This window comes from Thamnophis sirtalis, unplaced genomic scaffold (assembly GCF_051295495.1).
Source record: "Thamnophis sirtalis isolate CommonGarterSnake01/CBP01778 unplaced genomic scaffold, rThaSir2_p1.2 scaffold_5, whole genome shotgun sequence".
Classification (NCBI taxonomy): domain Eukaryota; kingdom Metazoa; phylum Chordata; class Lepidosauria; order Squamata; family Natricidae; genus Thamnophis; species Thamnophis sirtalis.
This window is the reverse complement of record NW_028261385.1, coordinates 71602451-71617703: the sequence shown is the minus strand read 5'-3', so window position 1 is coordinate 71617703 and position 15253 is coordinate 71602451. Positions and strand designations below refer to the sequence as shown.

Here is a 15253-nt window from a genome sequence, read left to right as displayed (position 1 = left end):
CCATAAATTAATCCTGTTATGGACCAGGAAGAGGAGGTGCAGCAGCAGCAGCAGCAGCTCAGGGCTTCTAGCAGTGGTGGGATTCAAATAATTAAAAAACCAGTTCTCTGTCCTAATGATTTCTTCCAACAACCAGTTCAAGAAACTGCTCAAAAAGGTAACAACCGGTTCTCCCGAAGTGGTGCAAACTGGCTGAATCCCACCCCTGGCTTCTAAGAATAATAGTACTGAAGGGGCAGATTCCAGCAATGTTGAAGTTAATGATTCCCCTTTGGTTGAGAGAAAAAAACCAGGACTCCCTACCTGCATCCACAAACAGCTTTCAGACTCTATGATTTTCACCCCATCCAGTCCCAAACAGAGGCCTGCATTAAAGATACAGCTGCAGAGAGCAGATCAGATGGGTCAGCCAAGAAACAGGCTGGCAAGAGACGAAAGTCCAGCAATAATGTACTTTAGCCATGCATTTAGGTGGTGGCTCAGTGCAGCTTCTTTATTAACTTCCCTTTCTGAGAGAAAATGCTAAGAATAACTTTTCAAGTCTCAGCTCTGGTGCCATGCTTTGACCTCTGGATTCCACCTCGCTGCATCTCTCCGCTTTTCCCTTTGTCATTTGTTTGTTTGCTTCAAAAAAACGTTCTGAGTTTGCAGAACTCTGGACTGTGGCAGGCAGCCAGCCAGCTAGATATCTTGTTGGCTGGCAGCCAGAAAGGCTGGCACCAGAAAGGCCTTGCCAAAATATTTATATGACAATAATCCATAGGAAAGTGTGAGACCAAATTCAAAATGCTAAGAAAATGCCTAGAAACAGGCGTTAAATGTTCAAGTTAAAAGACACAACACAGAAAAAAAAGAGGCTTGTCAAGATGAGCCAGCTATGGTACAAAGTCAAATTTAGCTTAAGTATCTTGGTAGCTTACATTTTTGCTCTGCAGAAGATGAGCACCCTCTAGTGGCTGTAACAGAACAGAAAGCTGGTTAAGTAAACTGGCCAAAGGAGGATCAAGCAAGAATGAAAGATGAGAATGAAAATGAACTCTGGTTTATTTTTCTAGTTCATCTATCACAATAATGAGCTGTGTGACATACAGAATTACTCCAAACAAAAGTCTGATAGCAATGGGATCTGATTAGTCACAGCAAATATATACATCTTTCTCTTTAAAATCTTATATCATTCTCTCTCCAAAATGTTCATTTTGTTGCATAAGGGAGCTCTGACTAAGCAAATACTTCGTCTTTCTCTCTCTTGCACAGTGTTTCTGTTTAGTGGATAAGTATTCCAAGTTTTCCCTAGATAGAAAATAAGATTCCACCCAGAGTCATCTTATTAGAGAGATAGGGGGTATATAAATTTAATAAATAAATAAAATGCACAGCTTGGTGAGAAATAAGATTTTATTAACTTCATATACAGCCAGAGCCAGCTCTCGAGACACTGCAAATATTTTCCACTGTTTTAAGATTTTGCTCAAAAGTGGAAATTAGCAATAGGAAGTAAACATGTCACAATCTGCCAGGGTTGCTACAAGTCAACTCACTCAAACACAAACTTCTGGAAGCCACTAAACAGGAAGGCCTGCAGATGACCACAAATGCTCAACTTACTCTAGTTGAACATTCTTCACTCAGAATTTATAAATCCAGGTCATATTTTACAGGCCCCCAAAAGCAACTGACAGTTGATACTATCATACGCTAACAGGACGGCCATGAATTTATCAGCAGACTCCCTGAGCACGATGTAAAACAAAAGCCAACTACTATGTGGGTAAAAGAAAAGGGTGACCTTGTTAGACTTCAAAACAAGCAAGAATTCACAACAAAGTAACTTGTTGCTTTAAATGAGCTTTATAGTGTAAAACTATATAAAACTATAGGAAGAAATAGAACACATATATGGGCAAGATAGAAGAATTTGGTCTTTTATCAACAGCAAGTCAAAAAAGGCAGTTTCAAATACAACCTACTTAAATCTTTTGGGGCTCTTAATGTGTGGGTTTCTTTTTATTGTTAACATGTAGTTCTGCACCCTATTTCTCTTAAAATGTGTACCCTAAAATAATCCTTTAGATAGATTATTAAAATGGTCAGGATGCAAAATAAAACCCAAAGTATACAAAATAAAATAAACACATTAATATCTGGAGATGATAAAATCCCAGTAAGCATTAACCTAGGAACGTGAGGTCAGAGTGTGCTTCTCTTTTGATACCCTATAAAAAAAAAAACAGACAGCTGAGAAGCAACTGTTAGCAGGAAGATTAAAAAAAACTTCCTTCAGCTGTTCCTTCAATGACCAGAAGAATGGAGGATTAAAGGCCATTTTAAATCAACTTGGCTAACAAGAGCTAAACCTCAGCCTTTAGCTCTCTCTTTGTAGAGCCTTTGTCTATTTCAGTTTAAAGATGCCAGGACTCACTCTATAACTGGGAAACTGGTACTTCCAAAGCAGGGGTGGGCTTCAAAATTTTTAGCAAGAGGTTCTTTCTGCCTGGTTGCTGGGTGGGTGTGGCCATGGCATAGTCAGCCTCCTGCACCATGGCAGGGTGGGGGCATTTTTGCCCTCCCTGGGCTCCAGAGGCTTTTTTCGAGCCTCCGGGACGGTGAAAATGGTCTCCCCAGGCTCTGGAAGCCCTCTGAAGTCCAGCCTTCCCGAACCTCTGGTAGACCTGTTTTTCGCCCTCCCTGAGCCTCCGCGCGTGCTCTGCACTTACCTGCATCCAAAACGGGCCGCATGGGGACTCCTGGGGGGAGGGCAAAAGGGGACAAGACCAGCCAGGAGTGGGATTTGGGGGTTCTCCAAACTGCACAGAATCTTTTTCTGAACCTCTGCAAACCCCCAGCAGCCCACTCCTGTTCCAACCCAATCTAAATTTGTTATCAAATGACCCATATTTGGAGATTTTTTTTAAAAATGGGTATGAGCCATCATCCTACCTTTTCTTTGTTCTAAAAATGGACAATTCACCAGGCCTTTACCTTGGCCAGGTTGATGCCTTACCCTTCAGAGTCCCCTGGGAGCATTAAAAAAAACCAGTCTACATTAATGCCAATGTTGGGGTGGTTGTATAAAGTCCCTGAGCCACATCTGTTGCTCTCTTACAGGGAATCTAAAATGACATTCATTAATCCTATTCTAAGAAATACCCTGGCACAAAATATGGTGCTCATTTCATCAATTCTATCCAACCAGGATTCTGATGTATTTTTCCAGGTTGCCCAATGCTACACCTATGTTCATTCTATTTGACCTATTTGTGACGTAAGATTATTGTTAAATTTCAGTGGTGGGTTGCTCTTACTATCACTACCAGTATGCTGATCACGTGCTCACGCATTCTGTTCACACACGTGTCTGACTTGTGCTGTGCACACATGCGCAATCTACTGCCCCTGCGACAACCAGCTGCTTGTTGGGACTCACACAGCACCACACACTGTGTGCGCATGCGCACTTTGACGTTTGCCATAAAAACAGCTATAGAGTGCGGGCGGGTGGGCGGGCCAAACAAATCATCATACTGGTATGCTCTCAGCTGCTCCTGGCCACTACTGGTACGGCTGTACTGGGCCGTACCCACAGCAACCCATCTCTGTTAAGTTTGGAAATCATCACTATTGCTTGTATTATTTATTGTTAATTTTATGCCTCTTTTATCCATCTCTATATATTTTAGAGGAGAGAGACAGGAGAGTGTGTGTGTGTGCGGTCTAGTGGTTAAGCACCAGGCTAGAAATTGGGAGACTGTGAGTTCTAGTCCTGCCTTAGGCATGAAAGCCAGCTGGGTGACTTTGGGCCAGTACCTTCTTTCAGCACAACCCACCTCAAATGGTCACTTTTTGTGGGGAAAATAGGAGGAGGAAGGTATGTTGAATATGTTTGCTCCCTTGAGTTGTTTGTACAAATAATAATGGGGAGATATTATGTTTGTATGTGTAATATATTTTTGTGTATGTTATATTTTCTGTCTTAAAGGCCATGATTAAGGATTGGTGATAAATAGTTAGTTTCCCTTAAAACACTACTTTTATAGGAATGTAATTTTTCCCCCCAATATAAAGATAGTTGGAAAAGAAAATGCTAAATCTGATTACAAGGGTACACAGTACAGTAAGGTGACCAGACATACCGCTTTTGGTGGGATAGTCACGCTTTTTCACAATTTTTCCCGCATCCCGGGTTTTTTTTAAAAAGTCCCGATTTTTTTTAAAGTTACGAAAAAGCCTCCAGCTGCCGAGGCTCTCCTAGCAACTGGGAGCATATATTCTTCTTCAAGACGAGCGCATTCCCGCCCGCGCATCCCTGGGAGCTGTTGCCAATGCCTGAGGGAGGAGAAGACTTACTCCATGTGGAGACCGCGGACTTCCCTCATGGATTTTTTCTTTTTCTGTTGCTTTGAGCAGCCCCTCCCTCCCCCCTCTCTCTTGCTCTCTCGGAGCTAGCTAGCTAGCAGCTGCCTCCGAGGCTGTCCAAGCTCAGCCCCTCCCCCACCCTGGACTGCTGCTTTGCCTCAGAGCTTCTAAATTGGCATTGGGGCTTCTAAATTGGCATTGCATGTTGTTTGAGGAGGGGATTACTGTGCCATAGAAACACAGTGTATGTCTCACATGGCTGATAACCTGGTCTCTACAGAAGAGGTAATTTTAAAAACTTCAGAGCGAATCCAGAAAGAGGGGAGAAAGGGTTCCACCACAAAACCGCGGTAGACTAAAGCATGCTCGACGAAAGTGCGTACGTGACGTCATCACAGCGCGATGAAAACAGCACGCTGTGAGCGGTAAACTTAAAATTAACGCGTAAATCTAAACCTAACCCCCCCAAACCTAACCCTAAACCTAACCCTAAGCCTAACCCTTAACCTAACCCTAAACCTAACCCTTAACCTAACGCTAAACCTAACACTAACCCTTAACCTAACCCTAAACCTAACGCTTAACGTAACCCTAAACCTAACCCTAACCCTTAACCTAACCCTAACCCTAACCCTAAACCTAACCCTTACCTTTATGTGAATCGGCTTGCTTTAAAAGCGCTTTTTAAAGTGCCCTTTTTTCTCCGCGGTCGTATTTGTCGCGCTGCTGATGACGTCAGGTACGCGCTTTAATCGGGCGCGCTTTAGTGGACCGCGGTTTTGACGGGTCACGGGAGAAAGAGGCTGAAGGAGTGTGTGAGGAGGGGGGATTTTCTAAACCCCATTGAATCCAGAGGAGGGGAGAGAGAGAGAGAAAGAGGGAGTGTGTGCACGGAGGGGGATTTTCTAAACCCCATTGAATCCAGAGGAGGGGAGAGAGAGAGAGAGAGAGAAAGAGGGAGTGTGTGCACGGAGGGGGGAAACGTCCCATTGAATCCAGAGGAGGGGGGAGAGAGAGAGAGAGAGAGAGAGAAAGGGAGTATATGCACAGGAGGGGGGATTTTCTAAAAGTCCCATTGAATCCAGAGGAGGAGTGTGTGTGTGTGTGTGTGTGTGTGTGTGTGTGTGTGTGTGAGAGAGAGAGAGAGAGAGAGAGAGAGAGACTATCACTAAGTGTTGTAGCTTATGATTCTTGATGAATGTATTCTATTTATTTTTTTTATGTACACCGAAGACAAATTCCTTGTGTGTCCAATCACACTTGGCTAATAAACTATTCTACTCTACTCTACTCTACTCATTTCTATTTCAATTCTAATAAGGAGTTTAGCTTCTCTCTCTTGAAAATGTAAGCTAGCATAAGGCATTATAATGCAAGCTAGCTTTAGCTTTCAAACAGTTCATTTAGTGACCAAAGTTACAATGGCATTGAAAAAAGTGACTGGTGACCATTTTTCACACTTAGCGACCATTTTTCACACTTAGCGACCATTTTTCACACTTAGCGACCGTTGCAGCATCCTCATAGTCATGTGATCAAAAATTTGATGTTTGGCAACAGATTCATATTTATGATGCTTTCAGTGTTGTGGGGTCATGTAATCACCTTGTGTGACCTTTTGACAAAATATAAAAATTTTAATCAAGCCCCCCCCCCCCCGCCCCCGGTCAATGGTGTCCCTCTTTACCAATCTGAAAATCTGGTCACCTTACAGTAGAGACTATCATGTATTGTTTACAATTCTTTTAAAGAATAAGCCCAGCTCATGTATTCCATAACTATAATACAAACAGAAAAACAGCATTTTTTCACTGTGGTGATAGCATACAATAGCCAGATTTTTCAGGTTCTGAAGTTAGTTATACATTCTTTCAACCCTGTTTTGACATTTCAACAGAAAGAGACTTCAACCCATTGTTGGAAATGTCTGAGATTAACCACAAAAAGAAATAAATATTTAGGGTTATTGTTTTAATGCCTTAGCTACCAGAAACTAAAGTTCTACGACTGAAGAATGTGAATTGAAGAATGGGTAGAAAGAAATTTGCATCTGTTTCTGCTGTTCAAAGCTTCACTTACGATTACTAAGTACTTACTATGACTTTTCAGTAACCAGTTTTTCAGGTAAATCAAACAGCAGCCTGGCTATTTCCACGCTTAAAGAGAATATCCAATGTCACATTTTTTTTCCAGATGTCACATACATGTGGGCATGGGGCTTGTGACACATAAAACTCTATTTAGTTGCCATCTAGATTCCATTGATTACATTATGTAGAGGGGATTATTCTATTCACAGTCTGTACTTATGTTGGCTGCCTTACATACAGTATATATATATAATTCCTAATGCCTCATTTCATACAGACCTAAGGGAGGAATTAACTTATGGCTCGAGAACCTTTTTGGCCTCCAGACATGAAACCAGGAGACTAAGTGGGTCTATTTCTCATAGCAAACCATGTCCCCTACTTTTAGAAATGTATATTCTCTCCTGGCACATTTAAAAGGCAAAGCAACAATACCAAGTGAATTGCTAAAAGACAGAGTGACCCAAATCCAGGGGCAGGCTGCTACAGGTTCACCTGGGTTCGGGAGCACCCATAGCTAACGTTATGGACGGTTCAGAGAAGCTCCAAATCCCACCCCTGGCTGGCCCCTCCCACCCCACCCCCTCCCCTCCCAGGAGTCTCCACATGGCCTGTTCTGGATACAAGGTAAGTACAGGGCCCGCACAGAGGCTTGAGGAAAGGGAAAAACAGACTGACCAGCCGGGAATGGGTCTGTTTCCGGCCTCTTGAAGGTGGCAGGTTTCGCCCTTCCAGAGGCTCGAGGAAAGCCTCCAGAGCCTGGGGAAGGTGAAAACGTCATCCCCGCTGTGGTGCAGGAGACTGACTAGGCTATGCCCACTCAGCAACCGGGCAGAGAACCCATTGCTGAAATTTTTGAAGCCCATCTGCGCCCAAATCCCAATCAAGCCAAAGCAAGCTAATCTGCCAGGCAACAATGAAAGAAACCAACAATCTATGTCTGGCTGCAAAACATTCACACATTCTCATGTGTAGGAAGTTACCATCCAGCCCTCCCCCAGAAAAAAATGAAATATCCTAGGAAATATTGAAAAGGCAGAATATTTCTCTGGATATGAAAAGAAAGAAACATGTTTTAAAAGACAGAATAGTTGCCTATAGCTTCCTGCCCATTCTCACTGTTAATGGGCCATTAAGATGGCCAAGCTAGTCCACTTTACATAATAAAGATTTCTCCATCAGCTACAGGAAAGCATGATAATATTGGCCCTTTACTCAACTGACCACATGGCATCTGAGAACTCATCCATACCTGGATTCAAAACACAGCCTAGAGAGTTGCCCCTGCATGGCCCCATGGGGAGTCTGACAACCAATCAGAATACATTTCTTACACAGGAACAGGAAACAGAGAGGTGGGACTGAACAGGTTATAAAAAGCCTAGCAAGCCCCTCCCACGGCCCTTCTCTTCTTCTCCACCAACATTGAAGCATGTGATCACCTTTTCTGTTCAGGGCTCAAGCCATGTGGCCCTGTCCAACAATAAACCATCTTTCCAAGCAGCCTCCATGTCTCCAGTGTCTTTTTCCCCACTTGGAGCCGAACCCAGAAGGACATTTCTTTCATCACATGTTATCATCATTAGATAACATTTGCAGGATATATTGCATTATATTAAACTGCTATTCTGCCATCATTAGACTTTCTCTTATTATGCACAAATGTCTATCCAGTGACCACCAGTGTTTATCATGAGAAAAATAATTAACAGTCCACAATTTAATGATAAAAATGTATATAAATAGAAAATTTGCAGACCCTTTTCAATTTTGTTTCTGAGCTGAACCCCGGAACATTACAAATATTTTAGTTTTTGACTCAACCAGAGTACAACTGACTTGAATAAAACATATTTTCTACTTTTTGCACAACCTCAAAATGGATCATTTGGAATTTGTAGATGTTGTATAATAAGATCATTGCTATTACAGCTTTAATTCAGGTTTGCAAAGAACTTGCATCAGGTGACAGAAATTAAAAAACAGATACATTTTCCATTAAGAAGGACAATGAAGACAGAAAATGGTTTTATTGTTTGACAACATAAGTCCTTCAACGCTGACATGATAAGGAAACTGACTCCACAAGAGAACTGGAAGCTTTATTGAGATAAGCCAAGGGTGTCCAATCTTGTTCACTTTAAGACCTGTAAACTTCACCTCCCAAAATTCATGGCTGACTGGGGGATTCTGGGAGTTGAAGTCTACAGGTCTTAAAAGTTACCAAATTGGACACTGCTGAGATAAACTCTATTAGCACAATTTTTAAATTTGTGTTTCTCCTTACAACTCAATATCAGAAAAGGGCCAATCTGAGTGTCTTCCAAAAACCTTCTTCCCCCAGGTTTAAGGAATGCTTCTGCCCTTTCTGTTTTTGTAACAGCCTCTGAATATTTCACTCAAAGTCACTGCCATGACTCTCTGCAGACAATAGGTTGGGTCCTGCACATCACATGAGCTGGGCTCTTTCCACAAATGGAAAGAATGAATTGAACTAACAAAAACCAAAAACCCAGGAATTGTTTGCATTCATTTTCTGGGTTTTACTCCAAAAGATATCATGGTTTATAGCCCAGAACAATCTTTGCTTTATGTTCTATTTTGTAAAGAAAACAATGAATTTAGGGACCTGACTTGGATAACATGCTGAGGAAGATCTTGGAAAGATTTCCAAGTGTGACCCCTAGATATGAAGTATGGTTGCTTTTTAAAGAAATAAAGGAAACACCGTAAAATTAAATGCAATGCAGAAGAAAAATTATAACAGGCAAGGCGCATTATAAAGTTCAAAAGTCAGTTGTAAAGTATGTTGTAAAGTACATGTAAGGTTTTGGTCCCTCTCCAACAACTCTGATGTTCCCTCTTGATCTCACAAACTGCCATAGTTCCAGTCCAAAAATCTAAGAGATATTTTGTTTCACTTTGTTTTCTATAGTGAAAATAATTTATTATTCAAGACTGTAGTCCTTTTTTTTTTTACAAAATTAATTTATCTTCATCTTGGGAAAGGATTTTAAAATTAAAATGAAGAACAGTAGTTACAAAATGTGTTCTTGTCTTTCATGTGATCTAACAAGATTACAGAATCTAGAGTTAAAATATATAGTCGGGCTTTTATCTCTATTGCACTCTGTAAATAAACATAATACTGTTTATCCACAATATGTAATATCACAGCTTCGGATGGCCAAAAACAACACTCCATAGTGCAATCTACAATATCATAAGGATTTGAATGATTATAGCTGTAGTATTAATATTAGAGTTGAAATATTAAAATAAATATTGTAGTGCCATACTGGATTAAAAGAAAATAGCCTGGGAGATATTTCAGTTGTAAATCTGGTAATATACAGATAAATAATGATACTGTATCAATATCATTACTACAGATTAACAACTGCAACTGTCCTGTCTTTTTGCAACAACTCAGTACTATTTGCAAAGCAAAATGTATAATGATTTAAAATGTAATTCTGTAAGAAACATAAAGGACTCACTGAAGTATAAAATCACATTATGAAATAAATTGAATAAACGCAATGAAGTATAAAATGAATTCATTGACTAATAATATTGTTGCAATGGGTACTGAAAAATACAGTCTAAAGGCAAAAGCAAAAAGTATAGGTTTACATATATTATTCCTTTTGGAAAAAAGTATCTCACGTGAAATTAACACTTGCTAAAAGTCTGGTCAGTTCTAAATGTCAGGTCTTTTTTTGTGTGTGTGACCACATATTCAGCAAGTCAATCTATTTAGTAGTGTTTAATAAAAGTCTGCCCTAAATTTCTGTCTGCTGTGCGATTGCACAAACCGTAAGACATGACACACTGTAACCACAAATTACATGTTATTTCCTCACTGTCTTGCCTCCAGCTTAATCCCGTAATATTTACAGAAATTCTTTGTAAAAAAAAGGGCAAAAGGACTGATTTGTGGATTGCAGAGTTTAACTGCTGAAAAAGCCTCATTGTACCATGTACACAGGTCATAGGAAAACTCCAGAAAAGTCTTTTGAATTATTCCAAATTATGTCATCTTAAAGAAGTAAACCATCCTGTTAAAAGATTTACGGATAACATTATAAACAGGCTCAGAGCAAGTTCTGACCAAACACTTGGCCTTTTTCTACTTGCCAGAACTATAAAGATGTTTTACACAACAAATAACTGCCTAGGCCCTAGACAAATAACGTCTTTGCATAATTATTTACCAGGTATGGTGCTTTTCTAGAGGTGTTGCCTCTAGAGCAGAAGTGTCCAAACCTTGGCAACCTGTGAACTTCAAACTCCCAGAATTCCCCAGCCAGACTTCTTGGAGTTAAAAAGTCTGCAAGTCTTTAAAGTTGCCAAGGTTGAACACTTGCTGTGCTGTAGTGGTGTTAGTTGCAAAGTCGTATCCGACCCATGGACAGCGTTCTTCCAGGCTTTCCTGTCCTCTACCATCCTCTGGAGTCCATTTAAGCTCACTCTTACTGCTTCGGTGACTCCATCCAGCCACCACATTCTCTGTCGTCCCATTCTTCTTTTGTCCTCAGTCTTTCCCATCATTAAGCTCTTCTCTAAAGTAGTAATTAATCTGGCATAGGGGAGTTCTGTACACAGCCAGAATAAAATCCCTTGAATGTGCGCGTCTCTACACACTGGCGCGTGGCTCTCTCACCAGATCCGCAGCTCATCCTCACTCACACCTTACTCACTGCTCAAACCGCGGTTCTCCGTTCCGCCTCCCACTCCACCCAATCAGCCTCCAGGCGCGCCAGCAAAAGCTGCCCGACTCGCGGAGCCGGTGAAGGGCAAGGAGAAAACAAAGCCCCTTCCAAGCGCAAGGAAACCAACCAAGCCTACCTGTTGATTTTCAGGGCAAAGGCCCTCCGATCGGAACTGGGCAGAGTAGCCATGGAGGCTTCAAGAACGGCGGCTACTGCTCACTTAACAGGCAGCCGAGCCGGGGCTGCTGTCAATTCGGCGCGGGAAACTTCCGCATTTCACACCTTCCTCGTCGGAAGCAGCCAATGGGGAAGGCGCAGCTTCTGCAAGGATGGGCACAACGCTCCTCTCGGTCTTGAAAGGCGCGAGGAGTCCCTGGACGCTAAGGCCACTTTGAGTTCCCTTTTTTAGCGAGTTCCGCAAGCGCCAATTTCGCTGAACCGAAAGGCTTCCTCGGCTTAGTGGTTCTGGCTAGCACAATAGCCGAGGATTAACAGCACCTTCGAGGCCAATCCCGAATTTTGCTTCGATGCCTAGCAGCCCGAGTTGGAACTTGCAAGAGGAAGCCCAGGAACAAGAAGTTGAGAAGAGAATGGCGCTTCAACAAATATTTAAATCTTGTCTCGCTTAGGCGAAAACTGTTCTAAGGCTTTATGTATGAGCACTGCTGGTTGCTGCGGGAATATAAAGCCCAACAGACCAGGTTGAGGAAGATGGTTTTAAATAACCCGCGCTGAGACCAAGCCTGCAAACGATCAGCAAAACTCCACCCCGTTGAGATTCTACGGTTATTTCCTTTGTATTCTTAGAACAATTTGCAAAGCGAGGAAGAGTCGTTCGCAGTCAAAAGTTCTAACTATTGACAGGCTTGTGCCAGCGTCTTGCGGGTCGGTTAAAAGTGCGGTAGATGTCACTCTTGCTGCACTTAAATCGAGCGCCAACGAGTCTTACGGGAAGCCCCAATTGTGGACGGTCCCTCAGGGACTACGCGCCGATCGAGGAGAATTCGGGGTTCTCTCTCCTGAGTCCAAGATTCGGGTTTCAGTCAAAGCAGAAGAGGTGGTTTCTGTAGTGACTCCTGGAGGTGAGACTTGAGATCAGGCTGCGGGGTCCTTGGTGTTCGCTGAGCTTGGTTGTTTTCTTGCAGGCATTTAATTAGACTAAGTTCATCTCGCACATATGTGTTAGTCATTCCCGACTCTAGGGGGCGGTGCTCATCTCAGTTTCTAAGTCGGCACTATCCCAAGACGTCTCCATGGTCATGTGACCGGCATGACTAAAGGTCAAAGGCACATGAACCACTGTTACTTTCCCACCAAAGGTGTTTCCTATTTTTCTACTTGCATTTTTACATGCTTTCGAACTGCTAGGTTGGCAGAAACTGGGGCAAGTACAAACTGCTAGGGATTCGAACCATTGAACTATTCTTCTGCTCGACAAGCTCAGCATCTTAGCCACTCCGCCACCGCGTCCCTGCACCCAACTAAGTAGCATCATCGGTGCTAGAAGGGAAAGGAATTTGGTCTGTTTAGAAACCCCACTCCCTTCTAGTTCTGATGGTGTTACCTAGTTGGTCAATGAAACATCTGCAAGAAAACAACCAAGCTCAGGGAGCACCAAGGACCCCATAGTTCAACCCCAAGTTACAAATGTTCTCTTTTATTGGGATGGCTGTTAGGAAGCAACTGCACCACTTATTGAACCCCGAATCAACACCAATGGCTTGAACTTGCCACCTATGCCTGAGTTAAGAGCACCTGGAATTAAGCACTGAGACAGTCAAATGCAAACAAATTAATGATAGATTATAAGATTTTAAAATCTAGATATGTTGTACGTCAGTCATGCCTTTTGCTTGCCATGGGATCTGGGAAAAGAATCTGGAAACAAAAAGGGGCAATTAAAATGACATTGAATTAGGTCCATTTTACAATAAAAGGGCATTTTTTAAAAAATCCAGAATATCTAATATCTAATTTTCACTGGGAGCAAGAACCTCCTTTTTTTTGTCCCAGTGCTGATATTACCCATGTGTCATTGCCCTCTCTCATTGCAGTGGGATTAGTAGTGACACAGTATACCATCAGCCTACTTCATTTCTCACCTTTCATAACTGCTTTGATTAAACCAAATGCCCAGTGAATAAAGATAAACATCCTTGCTTTGTCTGGATTATGATACAGAAGGAAATTATTAATCTGAAGTGCCATTTAGTGGGTTCATAAACATAATCAGTCAAGATAATCTAATGCTTTCAAGATTATAACTGTCAACTAAAAAGGGGAATGTTTCTTTGGAGGGCAGAAATGGATCAAGATCTATGAAGATGTCTGCATAAAGGGCAGAAAATCAACAAGGTTTCCAACTGCTGGGGATTGAACAATATATATCTGAGTCTCAAGCGGTCTATTTCTTATTTCCCATAATAAATCAAAATACATGTATATGTAGATGTGATTGCAGCATTCACTTGTGGCAAAACAATTACCCTTCATGTCACTTTACAGCACTTAACAGTGCACAGAATTGCACAGTGTCCTTGTTCTTGTGTCCGGAAACAGAGTGTTCTTCCCCAGAAAGGGTTCAAGTTGAATGTTTCTTTTTTCTGGCAGCCTTTCCCAAAAATATTGCAACACAGCAGCAGCCGTGAAGTGACCACACTCACCGCCTACTGTACCTCAAAAATAATAAGACCTCATTGAAAATAAGGCCAAGCGCCAAGCGGGAAAATACAGTATATTATTTGAAAGTCCCCTGAAACCTGTTGATTCTGCCCTCGAGTGGAGCAGCTGCTTGGGCTTCATAGGCAATAGGAACTGCAGAAAAAAACCCCTCAAAACTATTCTGGCCTCCAGACAGGTTTCTCTCCCCTGCAAAATAAATAACTTAAGGATCCTGCTATGCATTTTTCTTCTAGCTGGCTCAATTATAGAACAGGTCAGCTCAATATGAGCACTTATCCATTTATGAAACCCAAGGCCTTTTAAGTGTTTTACATTTCTTCAATAGGCTGGACAGTGACGAGAGCTCAAACTCAAGTCAGTGATTTCCTTCCTTTTTTGTAATATATGCATGGCAGATGGTTGGCCTTTTTGTTCCATAAAGAAATGAGGAACACACACTAAAAAAGTTCCATGTAGTAAAGGTGCCAAGACATAAAAAAGCTTTTGCTGTTAGAAAATAAAAGTTTGATCTTGTTGATAAGAGAATATTGAAACTGCAATCCTATAAATCTGTCATGTCAAATTTGAGCTTGATACATTTTGTGGCTTCTGCCCACACATTTTGAACAGTGAGAATATGTATGTCATTCTCATGATTTATTATTAATATTGCTTCTCATCTGGAACAGGGATTGAGCACAGCTCATATGAACCCCTGAAGAGCAACTATGAAACTGGAAAAATGAAATTCTATATAATCTTTGTTCTTGCCACACATCAGCAAATAAACCACTTTTTCCATCTGCTGTCTTTGAGTGCTTTTACAATATGACAGAACCACGTGGAATAGGGCAATTCACCTTAGTGTCCTTTTTGAAATCAATGTTAAAAGCAGTCCACACTTCTGTGATTGAATTATTTTCCCATTCTTTACAAGAAATCAATTTTCCTGTACTTTGAAACAAAAAATGTAAGGGCAACAATTTCTTGATGGCATGTAGGTGCCTAGTAAATCCGTATGAATATGACAGTTCTACAACAAACACCTAATACTGAACACATTTGTGGGAAAGGGGAATTATCAAATTAGGATAAAGACTGATATAAAAGTAAAAGTCACAATCAAGTGTAATAGAGGATTGATGAGAAATAGAGGATTAATTCATTGTAAAAAAAAATAGAGAAGCAAATTCAAAGCATAGTTTTAATGAAGCATGTGACGGCCAATAAAGCTTGATTTAAATAAATACAGTAGGGGGAGCTTTGTTTCAATATGAAAGATCATTTTGTCATCCACTTTGCAGACTTGGCAGTAAATCAGTTTCCCAAGGTGCAATCGTTAAATTGATTTCAACACAATCAAGCAATTTGGGATATCCTAATTTACTGGAACCAGGTGCAATTTTAAGGCCCAGTATGGGCTGCTGCATT

At 41.4% G+C, this 15253-nt stretch overlaps 1 protein-coding gene across 3 annotated transcripts in view; it reads right to left on the bottom strand.

Moving 5' to 3' along the window:
* The window catches only part of DOCK8 (dedicator of cytokinesis 8), a 99951-nt gene extending 87684 nt beyond the window's left edge, over positions 1 to 12267 (bottom strand). The window contains exon 1 of one of the 3 annotated variants that reach the window (XM_087716013.1): positions 11298 to 12267. In XM_087716013.1, coding sequence (XP_087572139.1) covers positions 11298 to 11350 — 53 coding nt within the window. In that variant the 5' untranslated portion in view covers positions 11351 to 12267. Of the gene's footprint in view, positions 1 to 303; positions 532 to 11297 lie in introns of those variants that run through there. The other 2 variants (XM_087716014.1, XM_087716015.1) reach the window with 2 other exon arrangements.
* Positions 12268 to 15253: the final 2986 nt, after the last annotated feature.